At 38.5% G+C, this 18870-nt stretch overlaps 1 protein-coding gene across 1 annotated transcript in view; it reads left to right on the top strand.

The window, feature by feature from the left end:
• Nucleotides 1-18870, top strand: part of LOC149776281 (protein C-mannosyl-transferase DPY19L1-like) — a 107955-nt gene that overhangs the window by 77044 nt on the left and 12041 nt on the right. The window contains exons 19-21 of the mRNA XM_089942724.1: nt 154-328; nt 14622-14721; nt 18328-18453. Coding sequence (XP_089798850.1) covers nt 154-328; nt 14622-14721; nt 18328-18453 — 401 coding nt within the window. The remainder of the gene's footprint in view (nt 1-153; nt 329-14621; nt 14722-18327; nt 18454-18870) is intronic.

Genomic DNA, 18870 nt, shown 5'->3' with positions numbered 1-18870 from the left:
GAAATTATCAAAATATAGTATGAAAGAAGACTCTACAGAAAGGTTTATATGGAAGATGACAAAACATCTTATTAAGACACATTTCCAAAAGCTAAAGAAAGGATGTTTGTTTTAAAAAGCATGATAGTAGTTAATTTTAGTATTGTAATTTAGTTTTTCAGTTGGTTGGGAAAAACAGAGAGACATTTTGCCATCCTGTCAGTGTTGCTGGCATGCATGAGCTACCAGGGGATACTTAATCTGCAGCACCAGTGGAGTATACTGGGAGAGTTCAGTAATTACCCTCTTGAGCAACTTGTGGAATGGATTAAAGCTGAAACACCACCAAGTAAGATTTGTTTCTTCCAGAAAAGATTATTTTTTAAGAAATTTATGTTCATGTGTTGAGCAGTTATCCATGGCATTCTTGTTGGTTCAGGTTGTGCTTGAGGTGGATTTTATATTTTAGGAAAATGGAGAACTCATAGGTAACTGATGACCTTGGATCCTGGAGTCAGCTCCCTTTGTAAAGATATTTTGGGGACATGCCACCCATTTGGAAACATCTTCCTGACCAGTTTGTGTATAAACAGATGTAATTTTCTTCTGTTCTGTCTACATAACTGGAGCATTGTCTCATCTACTGGTACATAATTGATTGTCTTAAAATTGCCGTTACTGTTTTGTGATCTAATTAAGCAATGAGGACAAGCCAAAAAGTTGCCCACCTGTCCTCCATACTTTTACCTGGATTTGTTTGCATAAGAATCAGCACTTTACAGTTAGCCATTTTTCATTGAGTACTGTTTTCTCCTTCAAATACCTTCCCCAAACCCATTACCAAACCTGCCAACTCTTACAATTTTGCCGTAAGTCTTACGAAAATTACCCTTAAAATATGGACTTAACGGCATACTAGCAAAAGCTACGAAAAAATGATCGTTGCCGATAAATCCAGATAATTGGTTTATCCATGTTTTATTCAGATACGGGTTTCATCTTAGAATTAGCTAAATTAGTCAGGGAACCAGACTAACTGTACAACAGCACCCCAGATGCTTTAAACTGCATCTGTTTGTTCATGCGAAGCATCTGCATGATCAAACTGTTGATTATAGAATTTTTAAGAATGTCATCCAGAAAGTGATGCATGTTTAACACGAAAGGGAAAATAAGCCTCTTGAAATGATTTAATAATGAGCATAGAAGAATAAAAAGGAGTATTAAGATTCTTGCAAATAAAAGCTGGAAAGGACACAGTTACGTTTATTGGACATCATGTGCCAATTTGAGTATGTCTCATGGTGGGAGATATGATTGCCTTCGTCATGTGAAATTGGAAAGAATTTCCAAGAATTATGTCAAGTTGAGAGATAGCAACAAGCCATTGAGCTGCATACGGTTTGGAACTAGAGTTTGTGCAACTGTACTAGTGGTAAAAAAAAGTCTACAAGTACTTTACAAACTTTTCAGTTGAACATAATGTTTATTGTCGATGCATCAAACTTTTAATTACATTTTCAAGCCTTACAATGGCAGTTATTGATATTTTCTTACACCTTACTGAAAACTGGTCAATCTCATGGGAAAACAATTAACTGCCTGACTGAGACAGACTCGTCAGGGTTGGCAGGTCTGCATTACATTAGGAATATTAGCCAGCTACCATGCAACTCTAGCCTACTAAAGGTCGCCAACATTCTGACTGACCACAAGCCTGACAAACCAGCCGGCAGGGCCGGCCGTCCATATGTTCACGGCTTATCCACAAGGGAGAGTTAGTGACAGTGTTAAGGGTGACGGAATCGCGTCATCTATGCCACCTCGTATGCTCTCTCCAGAAATGCAAGCTATTACAGAACACGACTCGGCACACGGTGAGGCTGACAAAACTGCTGCAAATCAGCCGTACACAGATCCAACCATGGAACGGACTGAGTTTGGCTTCAAGGCAGCAGTGCAAGAAATTTATAGGGTGTTGGCAACTTCAGAATGCCCTCCACCTCCTACCGCCACTCAAGACTACAAAGTTAAGGCATCTGTAGATCTTGACGGGGAGGAAGAGACGCCGTCCTTCCGGCTCCTTCCCCAGTCAACAAAAATTAAGGAGATCAGCGATCGTCTATCAGGACGAATAGGTGATCCGGGGAATGCTAAGGCGTTCTTTTCAGAAAGCCAAGTACCAGCAATGTTCTCGGGTCGCTGGTACAAAACACATTCAGACACCTTCAGTACGTATCTTCTGGCCCTGGACAAAAATATGGCAGCAGTTCACATGTCTGCTCCAGTTTTACAAAGTGGACAAAAATGGGTTCCATGCCACGTCAAAGCTAGTCCGGAACGTAGTCGCTATGTCTTCAATATTAGACTTGGCTTCATTAGCCATTTTCCGACTCGCAGAAAAATCCGACAATGACCACGCTTGGGAAGCGACGGCCCGGATTGCTAGAGTTATTAACAGGACAGCTCACCATTCCATGGCTAATCCGTTGACTGCTTCTGCAAACTTAGACCTGATACGACGTGACGCATGTCTGCGGTCCACGTCGCTCAAGCCCCATCATACTTTGGCTTTACGGATGACTCCATTTGGGTCACCTTTACTCTTTGGAGGAAAAACTGAAGAAGTTTGGAAGCAGGCAGCTCAGGAACTGTCCCTCCAACTCCCCGCCCAACCTTCACAGGCGTTTAGAAAAAATCAGCCCCTGCCACAGCGGAGGGATGATTGCGGACCAGGGACAAGGGATCCTTACAATCAAATGTGCAGTATAGATCCCAACCCAATGCCAGGAGACAACAGTCTAATCAAGCTAGGAGGCAACCATACAGAGGCGGTAAGAAACAAAGTTTCTCCGTCTTCAAGCCTCCTAACTCTAAAAATTGACATACCCTCTCCGCCACCCGTGGACAGCCTACCTGTGGACGGCTGCCTCCTGCAATTTCAGGACCACTGGACCACCTTTTTTCCTCAGAACGATTGGGTGATCCAGTTCATTTCGGAGGGACTTCGGATTTCATTTATCCAACCCCCTCCCCTGTCCTCCTCTCCCCTCTTCACGGACGTACCGTCCGATCGGGAGAAGGATACCTTTCTACAACAGGAGATATGGTCGCTCATAGAAAAACGGGCAGTGGAGAGTGTGAGAAAAAAAAAACCGCAATGGCCGGGTTTTATTCCAGGCTGTTTCTTATCCAGAAGGCAAACGGCAAGTTGAGGCCGATCATCAACCTGAGTCACTTCAACCAATACATTTTACCACCGAAATTCAAGATGGAAATGGCGAGATCAATCCGTCTTTCCATCCGGCGGGATGAGTATGCCGTCAGTCTAGATATGACCGACGCATATTTTCACGTCCCTATCCACCCCGTGTCATGGAAATTTCTCCAATTCGCTTACCGCGACGCGGTTTATCAGTTCCAGGTCCTACCCTTTGGCCTCAACATCAGCCCTTGGGCTTTTACCAAGGTTATGGATTGCGTCGTCACCCTGTTCCGCTCGACTTCATCTACAAGGTCGGCAGTGTACTTGGATGACATCCTCCAGAAACACATGGTAAGTTCAATTCTGCTCAAAGACAGAAACGATCTTTTAGCACTTTTAGATCATCTAGGATTTCTCATGCACTTGAAAAAGTCCGATCTCCGTCCATCTCAGCGTTTTGTCCATCTGGGTATGGAGTTTCTCACTGATCTGAATCTGGTACGGCTTCCTCGCGCTCACGTAATCCAGATCGTCGAACTCGTCGAGTCCTTTTCCAAGAGGACATGGATTTCAGCGAGAGAATTCTTGCAACTCCTCGGATTATTCAATGCGGCAGCGGACTTGATCCCGCTTGGCTGTCTTTTTATGCGTCCCTTACAAATGACGTTACTGGCACAATGGCACCCCTTTTCAAGTCCCCTCAATCAAACAATAATGATCACGCCCTAGATATGATCATTCCTGAGTCAGTGGCACAACCCCGGTTGGCTGTCCACGGGGATTCCTCTGGAGATGCCCCAAGCGGAGATAACGGTATGTACCGATGCCAGTTCCTACGGTTGGGGTGCCCACCTGTTGCCGGACTTCGCTACAGTCAGCGGCACGTGGGAGCCAGGGGAGAGGCCTCTCCACATCAACCTTTTAGAAATGAGGGCTGTCATCAATGCCTTTCATTTCTGGAAGGATCAACTCTCAGGAAAAACTGTCCTCATTATGTCAGACAACTCTGTCGGTGTGACTTACCTTCTCAAACAAGGGGGCACCAAATCGCCAGACCTGTGCATTCTGATCTGGCAGTTTCAACATTGGTGCAACAACCTCCACATCAACGTACAAATCGGACACATTCCCGGCAGACTCAATGTCTTGGCTGACACTCTATCCAGGAAAGGTCAAGTCATTCACACGGAATGGTCACTCCATCAATCAGTCTGTCTTCAGATTTGCACACTTTGGGGGCGTCCGATGATCGATCTTTTTGCGACAAGGTAGAATCGCAAGTTGCCCACCTTCGTCTCTCCGGTTCCAGACCCAGAGGCTTGGGCTGTGGACGCTCTGTCAATCAGCTGGGAGGGGTTGTGGGCATTCGCCTACCCTCCCATGGTTTTGGTACCAAAAATAATCCAGAGGTTATAAGGGGTCAGAACTGTCGGATGATTCTGATTGCCCCTCTCAGATGGAACAAGTCCTGGGTCACCGATCTACTCGATCGAGCGATAGATCTACCCAGGAAGATTCCAACCAGCCCAAATCTTCTCAAACAACCACGGTCACGGGTGTTCCACCCCTGCCCAGACTGTCTTCTTCTTCACGCTTGGTTCTTGTCCGGGCAGCCTTGTGAGACAAACAATTTAAACCTTCGATTGGGGAGAGAATCTCAAGAGCAAGAAGGCCCTCCACTCTGAAGGCTTACGAGGGAAAGTGGTGTGTTTTCAGGGATTGGTGCCATGTCAATAACATCGTCCCTTTGAGTGTCTCAATCCCTCAACTGGCTGACTTTTTTCTCTGGCTTTTCGAGGAGAAACAGTTGGCCCCAATTACTATCAAAGGCTACCGCTCCATGATATCAGACACATTCCGCCATCATGGTAGGTGTGATATTGGACATAACAAAGATCTGTCACATCTTTTAGCCAATTTTGATTTCAATCGACCATAATCCCTCACCCTGTTTCCAAAATGGAATCTGTCCTGGGTTTTAACATGGCTCAATTCAGACAAATTTGAACCTTTAGCCCACACTTCGTTAAAGCTACTATCATACAAAACATGTTTCTTGATAGCCTTAGCTTCAGCATGCAGGGTGAGCGAATTACATGCCCTTTCCAGTCACCCGAACTTTCTTCAGTTCAGATCAGATGGTTCGGTGGTCCTCCTGACGCAACCAGGCTTTGTAGCCAAAGATAGGTTACTATCCATTGGCAATCAAAGAATCGTCATTCGCTCGCTGTCTTCTATAGATAAGTCAAGAGCAGCAGCCATGCAAGATCCTGTTCATGCACTCAAGCACTATTTAAAACACACAGAGGCGTGTCGGGACACATGTAAGCGCCTCATTCTTCCGGTCAAAGCTGGTAATTGGGATATATCACCCCTCAAGCCCTTGCTTCCTGGCTAAAGTGGGTTATACGCTCAGCGTACTCTGAGGTCTCACAAGATCAGAGTTGCCTCATGAAGATTACGGCTCATGAGATTAGAGCAATCTCGGCGAGCCTGGCATTCGAATGCAATGTTTGGATCCGAGATATAATAGAAGCTGTTGGCTGGCATGCACAGTCAACCTTCTCCAGTTTTTATCTCAGAGATTTGGCTTCGCAGAGGCAAACCTTGAATCTGGTAGGTCCGGTGTCAGCAGCCCAGATGACCACCAGACCCATTTAAAACAATCAGCACAGCCTATCAGCTTCGCTGGATTCGCCAGTGAAATTTCATAGGTAAGAAGATTTCAATAACTATCTTCTTAACCGTATATAGGGGTGACATATCACGTGACCCTAGGCTGTGTTGCTGATGAAATGAGGAGAACAGGTTATCGTTCAAATGGGGAATCCAGCTATCATTCCCTAGAAGGTACCCGGGGTGGAGGTAGGATGCTCAGCATTCCCTCCTCCTATTACTTATTCTCCTAACGTTAATGTGATCGGGGAACGTATTTGAAGGAGAAAGCAAATTTTTAGTAAATTGTGTTTCTCCGAGAATACTTACCCGATCACATTGCTTAAAAACCCTCCCAACCACCCCGCTATGTGAGCATCCTCGTATAATATATATCGCTCAGCTTAAAAAACTAGTGACACCTGGCAGTGGCAAGGGGAGGTAAGGGGCAAGAGTTATTGCCCTTTGGTGTATATGAGATAGACCGAAAAGACGAATTTTCGTCTTTTAGTAGGGCTGTATTTGAGAGGTAGCAGGCTTATATCCCTAATGTTAATGTGATCGGGTAAGTATTCTCGGAGAAACACAATTTACTAAAAATTTGATTTCCAATAGACAAAGGGCAATAACTCTTGCCCATTAACTCCCCCTGGGGCCGCCAGGTGTTGCTATATTTCAGGTTATCCTCCAATTATCATAGCCATATTTATATTCTAATTGACTCATCCAGCATTCCTTTTGGACATATTGTGTGGATTAATCACTCTGCTGCAGGTTGCATACTCTCTTCAGTTTTTGCCAAATTGAAGTGATTTTCTCACATTTATGGACTTTGTCCTTCTGAGACCATGTTGCACCATGTCACACCACACTATTGTTGACCTCTGCAAGGTCATTACAAGTTAGCTTGACTTTGACCTTTATAGTTTTCAGTAGATGGTGAACTAAATACTTGAAATGCATAAGTTCAAAGCAAAGTCTAAGTTTTGAATGCAACACTGTCTTTTTTTATTCCTTCATTAGTAATGGGGAATATATTTATTTTAATGAGTTCATAACTTGATGAATTACTACTTTATGCTTTGCTTCTCTTCTTGTGTCATTTCAGCAGAATGTCATTTAAATGCTATATATGCAGCTTTAGAGCACGGAAGTCTACCATGACTTGTTTTGTTTATACTCAGTATACACTGTCAGTTATATGCAGCATCTGCAATACATGGTCAGAGGAAATCTGGGCTACTGTATTAGCTAGTTAATTACATATTGATTTGCGGATCTTTGCTTTGTTTTCTCTTGTGTTGTTTTAGGAGAATGGTTACTAAATGCATGAAATACACATTCAAGACAATAACCCATTCAGCATTGAAGGAAAGGACAGATGGAATAAGTCAAGGAAGACAATCTATGGTTCATTCTCGTGATACCAACTCACTGGGGAGTATTCCCCAATTTTAGGCAGCCCAGTGGGCATAAGTCCTCCTGCATGTCCAAGCATGGCCTTCTTCATTTAATGTTGCTGTATAATTTTCACTATGTCAGTTTTCCATATTATACTGTCTTAGTGTCACTTCATAATTAAATATGTGATGATTTACTGATTTTTACCTCTTACAATGGGTTTTGTACTATATACTTTAGAAAACTCATTTATCTTACTCTGTAGCTGTATATATATATATATACTGTATACACTTAAGTGATTTAACTTTATAGGCAGTCAAAATAATTGGTCCTCCTACAAATAACTTGTTACTAGAATTGATTGTTTAGCATCCACATGATAAGTATTAATAGTGGTGCTCTAATTCTCTACCTGCACAAGCCACCTGCACCCTTTTGCAGGTATACTCTTAAGTTCATAAAGCAGGATTCCTACTGCACAATGTTTATATATTGTCTGCTCTGTTTTGTCTTACAGATTTAGACCATGGGCAAGACCAATCTGACAGCCACTTTACATATGTAGTTTTCTATGGTTGTCATTGTTCAAATACATGTGAAATTTGAGCATTATGGACAGAAGTCAATGGGCAGCAATTCTGTAGAGAGTAAGCGTACCTTAAGGGATGAAAACATCAGTTTGCATGCAAGGGTTTGAAACCATATCATTTACTGGAGAACATGAAGGAGAGCAACATCAGCCTCAATTAATGTCTTGCATATCAGAATTATGAATGGGCTATATGGATTGATATCCTGTATCCCATCCCAGCATCAAGAACCAGATGTCATGCCGACCAAGATGGTCATATCCTTCATGACCAGCCATATAACTTTGATAGCAATGGGCCACAACCACAATCAGTTACACTTCATGAGCCACTAGAAAACAAACTTGTTCAGTTCCATGACTGGCATAGTGCCACTAGGAACTTTGCATATGATGGCCAGCTTAGTGCTTCAGTACCCAAGAACCCAATTATGCAGCATTCTGACCCAGATAGTGCTGCTAGGCTTTTCCTGCAGACATTGTCTAGTTTGTACTCTAGTTTGTACAGACTCACTTATGGATCAGTATAACCCACATAATGCCGCTAGGCACTTCCTGTGGACAACATCCTGTTTATATAGTCACTCTCATAGATCAATATGACTCACATGGTACCGCTTGGTCCATCTTGGTGCCTTAGTTTCCAAAAGGTGTCTCCTCACTTGTCCAAAATCTTTGCCACTCAAAGGCAGCCTCTTCTTAGATAAACCTTGGAAGTAACAGGATCTAACTCATAATGTGCTGCAGGTGTAGTGAGCTGCCATCCTCAGCATTCTTCCTCAACTACTTCACAGGTACTACAAGAAATATTGGCTTCACTACCTTCATCCACAAATTACGAAAACTAGCTGTCATGTACCCTTATAATTTTGAGCATTGAATTCAGGATTACAGACATGGGCTGAAGAGTTTTCTGCCCACTCCAGTCAGAGTTCTGTCTTCTTTGCTCTACATCACTTGTCTGGTCTACATTTCCAACATCAGGTGATATTGACTAAGGAAGAATCTACTTTCAATTGCTTCCACAATCTGACAAAGTTACTGATATTTTGGGCTGCTTATGTCATTAATTACAAGTCAATTCAGTTGATTCCTAACATTATGACTTTGGGATCAACATTGCATCTACTATCTATAGTAATCTTTCATTAGACAGAACATGACTTACCTTCTCTCACCCCAGATCTCACTGGACATACGTGGGAACGTGTTTATAGAACGATTGACTCAGTAAATAGAGGCTCATCGTATAATGGCCATGGTCATAATAGGAACTATGAAGTTAAATCAGGTGCTGTCTGCCTCCACCTTTCTAAAGACCATCATAGGCCAAACAATGTACACAACCTTAATCATTGAATCTTTTACATAATGATCAGGTTCACAGAATTTGCAACCAGCTACCAAGCTTACATTCTTTCCATCCCTCAGTCTCAGCTACTGTGGAGGGATTTGCAAGGCAACCAAAAGGTAACAGGGACATCCCTAGAGTACTCATGATAATTATTTACATATTAACATTTTTGGAGGTGAAAACCATTCAGAAAGCTTTTCATTGGTGGCTAGAAAATCTACATGGGAATGAAGTTCTTATTCTCTCCAACAACTCCACTGTGGTGACTTAACTCAAACAGCAAGGTGGAAGGGTGTTGTATTCTTGTTTGAGATTTTAAAAAGTGGTGTCCTAAATGACAAATCCGTGTCCAAGTTTGGCATATTTTAGGCTGGCAAATGTAATGGTAACAAGAATGAGCTAATGCAAATAGAATGGTCTCTTCATCCCTTGGTTTTTGCTTAATAATTGCCTGATGAGATCGACATAGGATGGACCTATTGGCAACAAGGTGGAATGCCAAAATGCCAACTTTTGTTTCACCAATCTGGATTCAAAGACCAGGATAATCGTTTTTTCCTCTAGATTGAAACAGCCAAATGTATATACATTAGTCTCCCTCTTGAATGGCCACCCTGAACAGTGGTCACCCGCTTTTTGTGGCCAGAATCCATTGGCACTGACAAGTTTGTATTCAAAAGTACCCCTCAAGAATGGCCACCCCTCTAACATGAACAGCGGCCAGCATATTAGTGCAAAAGTGTAAAATTTTCCCCTCATGAGTGGCCACTTTTTTCTTCAAATTTATCCAGAACCAATAATTAATTCATGTTGTGACATAAGGGTAAGTAGTCAGATTATCTCTGTCATCAACACATGTCTCCCATTGTCAGGTTTCATTGCTGAAAGAAGTGTTGACTAAAGTACATGTAACAGAAAGATTAGTATTATATCATTGTCTATAAAAGCCGACTTTACAGGAAATGGGCTCAACAATGTTATGATAGAGTTTTGGGCTTCACACATCTGTTGAGTTCTTCTCTTTGATGATTACAACCAGACATTATTGTCAGGATCATAACAGGTTCAGCATAGGCTAAAAATAGATTTTGTGCATTAGCACACACACACAGAACTTAACCTTGAACAAAACAGGTACCAGACAGAGACCAAAAAATCACATGACAACATATTGCTTCCTTTATGAAAAAGGCATTTTGTCCACTCAACAAAAGTTTTGTCTGCATAATTAAATCGCATTCAGTAAGTAACATTCGAATAAATCATTACTAAACATTAACATGTCATCAAGTAAATGGAGACATATTATTTTAGAAGAAAGTCGGTTATTCTACTCGATGACATCGGGTGAGGTGGGGAAGGGGGACATGCCGAACATATTTATGTAAAAAAGACTTGAATAAAACAATTTTATGTTGAAATGAGTCAGTTAAACAACGTTGTAACTGAAAAGGAGGGTATTCAGCAGCAGTTGCAAAATGGAGCAAATGGAAAGAGAATTATGTATGTACCAAGATTTAAATGACATTTTTGAATGGTTTTGCAATGTGCATGACACCAATACCCTCTCACATATCATGCTAATGCCATGAATAGGAACTATTAATGTATATTCAGTTCAAATAAGTCTATTATTATTACAAGAAGAACCTTTTAATAATTAATGTTTCTTTTGAAAAAAGATATTAAATGAAGATATTAAATGCGTTGAAGTATGTAGCTTTCTTTCTAATATGTACATTACATATACTTCTCTCAAAAGATTTAGTCCCCCTCTGGAAAGGTCACCCGTCTTATGACACTGGATCAAAGACCTGTCTGATCTTGTGTTAATTTTGGATTTCACCTGTCCAATGACACTGGATCATTACCCAAGTGGAATTTATCTTGGGTACTAACCTGGCTAAACAAGACTCTTATTTGAACTGCTGTCAGGAGCTTCTTTAGTTCACCTTGCATATAATTCCTGCCTCCTCACCACATTGTTGTACAGCAGGCAGAATCAGAGAATACATATCCTATTGGTGGACCCATCTACATGCAGTTCTGACAAAATGGGTCAATAAAACTCATGACACCCCCACTTTCATTGTCAAGAACAGGCTACCATTCATGGGTAATCAGGCTTGGATAATAATTCCTGCCAACTCTAGACACTTCATCTCAAGGTTTTAAATTTGTAGACCCATTAAATTCTTGTTGGTAATGATATAACCATTGTGAATTTTTTTTTCATTTTACTTCTACAACAATCAAATACATCTATCTATCTGTCTGTCTGTCAGCCTATTGTTCATTCGTTCGTTCAATCGACAATGTTTCTCAAAAAGATTGTCGATCTTTTGCATAAAGAAACCCTGTCTAATTTGGATCAAACAAAAAAACTAAAATGTATCCAATTCAACACACAGATTAGTGATGTAGTACACAATGTGTGAAGTGGTACACATATTAAGCGAACAAAACCATGTGGAATAATGTTTTTGATGATCTCCTCAATATACTGTAATTTATCCTGAAATTAACGTTGCTGTATGAGGAAAAAATAAACAAAGTTCACTGTTATGAAGAGATATTTTTTCACAGTTAATCTCAGCATGATTATAGATTGAGTATTCAACACAATAACCTGCCAACCCACCCACCCCTCTTTTGCCATTACGTCGATCCATTTATTGGTTTTGGCTTTTTTTATAGGTCCCTCGATAACTTGCGCCTCACTTATAGTGTGGTCAGTATTTTTGGACCCTGATGTGCGCGAGTTATCAAGGGAGAGGTGTATATTGAATATCAAGTAATCACTTTTTTTCTAATTTTTAGTCTACTGTTCATGTATCTTGGTCATGCTCTTTGGTGTGGCCATAAGCTTAAGAGTTATCCTTTTGTTCTATCTACAGCTTGATTTAGGAACATACCATATAATCAGTTATTTTTCATTACTTTTGTTTTTTTCACATGTTTGTCATGAGATGCCAACATGATTCAAGCATTAATCCACCTTGTTGAAATCTTCTACAAGAACCAAGACTTTAGAAGAGCTGAGTGTGTGCATAACACTGTCCTTATTGAACTCAAGATCACTGTTTCCCATGCTAACATTACATAACACTGTCCTTATTGATCTCAGATCACTGTTTCCCATGCTAACATAACACTGTCCTTATTGAACTCAGATCACTGTTTCGCATGCTAACATTGCATAACACTGTCCTTATTGATCTCAGATCACTGTTTCCCATGCTAACAGTACATAACACTGCCCTTATTGACCTCAGATCACTGTTTCCCATGCTAACATTACATAACACTGTCCTTATTGAACTCAGATCACTGTTTCCCATGATAACATTACATAATACTGCCCTTATTGAACTCAGATCACTGTTTCCCATGCTAACATTACATAACACTGTCCTTATTGAACTCAGATCACTGTTTCCCATGCTAACATTACATAACAGTGCCCTTATTGACCTCAGATCACTTTCCCATGCTAACATTACATAACACTGTCCTTATTGAACTCAGATCACTGTTTCGCATGCTAACATTGCATAACACTGTCCTTATTGATCTCAGATCACTGTTTCCCATGCTAACAGTACATAACACTGCCCTTATTGACCTCAGATCACTGTTTCCCATGCTAACATTACATAACACTGTCCTTATTGAACTCAGATCACTGTTTCCCATGCTAACATTACATAATACTGCCCTTATTGACCTCAGATCACTGTTTCCCATGCTAACATTACATAACACTGCCCTTATTGAACTCAGATCACTTTTTCCCATGCTAACATTACATAATACTGCCCTTATTGAACTCAGATCACTGTTTCCCATGCTGACATTATATAATGCTGTCCTTATTGAACTCAGATCATTTTTTTCTGTTGTAACAGTGTATAATGCCATTATTACTTGCATGAAATATATTAGTAGTTATTGTTGTTTTTGTAAATTCTAATATAATCTTGTATGGGTGAGTTATTTTGACTTAAAGTGACTGATCATTTTGTTCGGTGGCTACACTACAACAAGTCGACTAAGATATCAGACATTACATATAAAATAGCTGTTAATTATATACTCTAACCTATAATTTACTTCATTTTAACAATTATCAACAAATTATTTCAAGGAAAATATTTCAAATACTCAGGAAAATAATGCTCTTCTTAATCATTTTCAGTCATAATTTAATTCAAGATACCCAGGAATTATATCTGGCAAATTTAAATAAGGTTTACATGCCAACTATACTCTATTGGTACAGTCATTATGCTTTTTTTCTGCCAAATTATGTTTTGTGCTTGCATGTATAAGGATTACATTTTTTGATACATTAAAAATAAAATTAAAATAAAGCAATAAAAAGTTGTTTTTCTCATTTTTATTATCATCTCTTTGATTTTGCTCATATTAATTTGAGAATATTCTTAAAACGTTGACTGCATTGTAAGAATAGCATAAGAATAGTTTCCTTATTTATAGCAACTGTATATGACTCATTTCCAGATTATGCCCTTAGAATTTTGACAAGCAGCATTATGAGCTCAGTAGCAAAAATAAATGTATCTTTTTCATATGTGCTGTAATTCTGTCATGTAATATATAGAATCCACTTTTTTTAATACCCAATTTTGCTTCTTTTGTTTTTGCCACTTATAGTAGCAATGATTATGTTTATACTTCTTGGGGGTTGGCATGTATGATGTTATAACATAGTTCAGTGACATTATAATGTTGTAACATTTTTCATATCATTGTCAGTGACATACACTGCTGAATGAGAATGTGCATGGGATAATGCTGTTAGGGTTATTTCATGTCAAGTATATATTAGATAAATATCGTAGTATATAATGGCTGCTCTGAGGGCCTAATTGGTTAGAGCATCCACCTTGGATGCAGGTTCAAACCCTGGATGAGTCATACTAAAGACTTATAAAAATGGTATTGCAGCTGCCTCTTGGCAGTCAGTATTAAGAGGTTAGTGATAGGACTGGTTGGCCTGGTGTCAGGACAGTGTGACCAGGTGGAATATGATGCTACATGTCTGAAGCGTGATGTCCCAGTTTTAGACATCACCTTAAGCTGTCACACTGCAGACATAATAGCGATATGACTAAAATTGTTAAAATTACATTAAAAATTAAAAAAACTCGTAGTATATAACATAGTTGATAGTATTTTAATCATCAAACAACTTTTGATTATCCATTTTCATCACCCTTATTACCCATAGTTTATTGTATTTAAATTTCAAATACTTATAATAAAAAAAATATTTGAATTTCTTTTACTTTAAGCTAACAGGAAGATGATTGGGAGTATTCTTCATTGCATTTGAGATTATTGATTTTGTGACTGTGTTACTGTTAATAACTGTTGGTAATTACTCAAATGTTCTTCCTTTTCTAATTCAGATGCTGTTTTTGCGGGACCTATGCCAACAATGGCCACAGTGAAGTTATGTTCAGGACGACCAATTGTCAATCATCCACATTATGAAGATGCTGGCCTAAGGTGATTTTTATATTTTATACAGACTTGTATGTGTAGTGTTTATTTCAGTTATAGCCCTGCTTTGAGATATGTGGAATATAAAGGACTGGCTTTATTCGTCAGTCTGTTTTAATCTGTCCTTCCATATATCCTCCATATCCCCTATATTACTCCATCAAACTTTACTTGTTGGTGCATTTTGAGTTGAACATGTGTAATACATTAAAACCAGGTCACTCTTATCTTGTTTCAAAGATAAAAATGTTTATCTTGAAAAACACATTTAAGGTGGTGTCATTGTTGATATTTCAGTTTCAGCTATTGCTGTGAAACTTGCACTAAGGGTGCATTAAAAGGTTGATGCAACAAGCACCAAATCTGCATCACTTCAGCCAACTTGCAGAGACTAATTTAAAATTGCTGCCAGATATGTCCATCCTCCCTGTCTGGACTCTCATATCAATACCACTTAATCAGTTTGTCTTCTTGTGGATTAAAATATGTTGTGCATCAGAACTGGGTTGCTGAAATCTAATTTTAAAGGTTACATAAGAATTGGATACAATATTTATTTGAGCTGTATTTCCAGTACCTTTTAGCCAATTAGTATCAAACACAAAAATGCCATGTCAAGATGAATGCATTTTGCACATCAGAACTTGGACACATTGACCTTTTTCCATTATTTCGAACATTTAAGATGACAACTGTGGACTGGTTTAAATGCCTTATAACCTAAAATTGCCACCAAAAACATAGGTGCATTTGGGCATTAAGCTGTGTTACACACCAAAAATTGGGTTTCTGTGATCTACTTTCTTTGGTTAATTGAATACTATTAAAGATAATGATTCATACTATTGAAGCAGGATGTAATGCCACAGTAGCCATTTCAATGATATAAAGGGGTCAGGATGACTTGTAGTAATACAATAGCCATGTTCTGTGATGTAAAGGGATTGTATGGACTTTTAGTAATACCGCAAAAGGGGTCATGATGACTTTCTGCAATACAACAATAGCCATTTTCAGTGATATAAAGGGGTCAGGATGACTTGCAGTAATACAACAATGGCCATTTTCAGTCATATAAATTGGATGAATTGAAAGCAATCCTATATGACTGTCTTCATGTATGGCATAACTTTGCTTTCAGTTTATAGAACCCATTATTGAGATGTGTGAGCCTTACAATAATTATCTTGCCTTTCATTTTGTCTGTCCATTCTTACTTCTTATAACCAGTAGAGTGCTTCAGCCCTTAATCATAATTAGATGTCATTAGGTTAATTGCATATTACAGGCAGATTTGCCTTTTTGATGGTTTTGACTTTTCAGATCTAATTTTGATAAAGTTTTTGTCCATTTTCTATCAATGTTACATCTCCATGACAGTAAATCCTTGTAACCATCATAGCCCAAGAACCAATCAATATATTTTGATACAGTTTGGTGTGTACATTGTCTCACAGACCTTGATGTGCCTTTTATGAGTCTCATTAATTTGACTTTGGATAGAGCTGTGGCCTTGAAGATTAAGTTGTTTCTTCACAGGGGCTGTTACTTGTAACATCATAGCACTGTAATCTTTACTCAACATTGGATGTCATGTGGGAGATAATTTGCTTATTACATGTAGTAGTGCTTGTAGAAAATGCATCTTTTCAGGTCAAATTGTAACAGTTATTATCTTTTTTCTATTAATATTACATTCCCACAACAGCAAATCCTTGTAACCATCATAGCTCTGGAACTCTTCCGTATACTTAGTACTGGTAAAGTGTTATGCTTTTACTAGTTCATCCAATATAGACATTTTTTGCAAAGGGTAACCAGATATCAGTTGTACCTATAATGGCTTGCAGTATATTACCCACAATGACTTGCAGAAATGTCCAATATTTGTACTAGAATTTCCACTTCTACCATCACCAGCTATAACTATACTTCTAACTGAAACTGATGTTCACTTACCTGTTGGAAATAACTGAGTTCTCATGTTGTCAAAATCTGTAGTCATCATTTTAATTGATTATTTTTTGTCTTCAGAAAACCTGAAGGGTATATTAGACATTGTTGAAATGGACGTTTGTTGCATATTGATTTATTAAGTATACAGATTCAATTTATTATTTTTAGGTTAGCATCTCAAGGAAATATGATAGATTTGATCTTACATGCTTGATGTGTTCAATACCTAAATCAGCTCTGTTCATTGATGTTGTATCAATGAGTATTTTAGTCCATTTTAGCCCATGCCTAACATTTGACTTTACGCTAGTGAATTGCATCATCTCTAATAATTACAATTATTATATGCTCATTTTTGTCTTCGTTAACTTTACATTGTCAGAATCGTGCAATATTTTATGGATATTGCACACCTTCATATTGCACTCACATGCTTGACAAGTGTGCCCAATAGTGTATTTGGAACTACTTTGTAAACAAATCATGTACTTTCGTGTAGTTGACATTTTGTTTTGCTTGATTAAATTTGTTTCTGAATGAACTAAAGCAGATGTTTCGTGGATTGCCACATACCAGCTGCTTTGCAATATTCCGCTTTACAATGTTTCGTATTTAGCCTAGCGATAGATGCCAGACTGGTCATAAAATTGCTGGATCCCTTCAAATAACATGCAAGTGACAAGGCATAAATGTGTTTTCTTTAGCTGGTAATAAGAATGGCAAAAAATATACTTAGAGTTTTACATCCTGAATTTCCTCTAAATGTACTTTCTTAGTTCTCCAAATCTGAATTACATGAGCCATGTCATGGGTTCTAAAGCTTGATTACACATTTTGAAATTGTACTGTAATTTCGACTACATTCTAAGTGCAATTACATCCTCCTTACTGCACTCAAAATGAAATGAACATTGTATTACATAGTGTCTTTTTGATAATTACAATTGAAAGACTTCATATTTTTCCCACATTATGTTTCCAAACATTGAATGACAGAACAGAAACACATTTGCAGATGTCTTCATGCTGCTCACTTGCTGCTGAAATCAGATGTACTTCATGTAGAATTGACACAGATAAATCCAGTCCATAATCACAAAATTTAGTAAAATCAACAAAAATGCAAAAATATATCCATTCCAGACCAAATGGAAAAGTTGTTGCAATGCACATTCATTCACAACATGACTCTAAATTTCAATTTTAAGTTGACCAAAATGCCATTTTCTTTTGAAAGTGGTGCCTAGCATGCTACTAAGTTAAAATTTATCTGGGCAGAGTTATGTGTGCATTAATAATGTTGTTGTGTACTGATGAATCTGTCCTTGTGTATTTAGTTTGGAATACAGCATTAATTCAGTTACTTTGTTTCTTGTAGTGTATTTTTGTTTATGTAATTAAGCCTTAGGTGGAATAAGAAAATGAGCATATAATACAGAGGTTACTGCATTTGTATGGGAAAATATGAACTCGTTTTGTCAGATGGATATACTGCACTCCTAAGATAGTGCAGTATATCCATCCGAAAAACTCGTTCAAATTTTCTCATTCTTTCCTATAAAGATTCAATTAATTCGAGGCTGAAGCTGTTGAGGTTCTATTCTCTCTCATTTTATATATATTGTTTGATTATGTTCATTTTTTGTTTGTTTGAAGGGAGAGGACAAAGAAGGTATACACAATATACAGCAGAAAACCCGAAGAGGAAGTTAAACAGAATTTGCTGGATTTACAAGTGGATTATGTCATAATGGAGGACTCGTGGTGTGTCCGCAAAACCAGGTAAGTCTTCTTGCATATCTAATTGAGATTAAGTGATAATTATTTTATCGGGACTGAGCTGTGCATTTTAAATTAATTGATAAGAATGATGACTCTTTATAGCCGATTAAAATTCATTTTTGGTTTGGAAAAAATATCATGCTCAATTAATATTCTTCTATACTCATCAGAAACATTGCAGTATAATTGATATTAACATGCATACATTTGATTTTTTTTTGTAAACTAGTGTATAAATTACAACAATCTTTTGTTTTCTTTCAACATTGAAATGCTAAAATTCCTTTCAAATTATGAACCCTATAACATTAATGACATTTCCTAGTTGGACACTTGGAAAGTTGCAATAAAAAGAAACTTATTTGTGGTGGTGATCATGGTGTCATTTATGTAGTCAGGGGTGTTATATTGTTAGTC

Source organism: Sinohyriopsis cumingii, chromosome 18 (genome assembly GCF_028554795.1).
Source record: "Sinohyriopsis cumingii isolate HCF-2022 chromosome 18, ASM2855479v2, whole genome shotgun sequence".
NCBI lineage: Eukaryota > Metazoa > Mollusca > Bivalvia > Unionida > Unionidae > Sinohyriopsis > Sinohyriopsis cumingii.
This window is presented reverse-complemented; position numbering and strand designations above follow the sequence as displayed.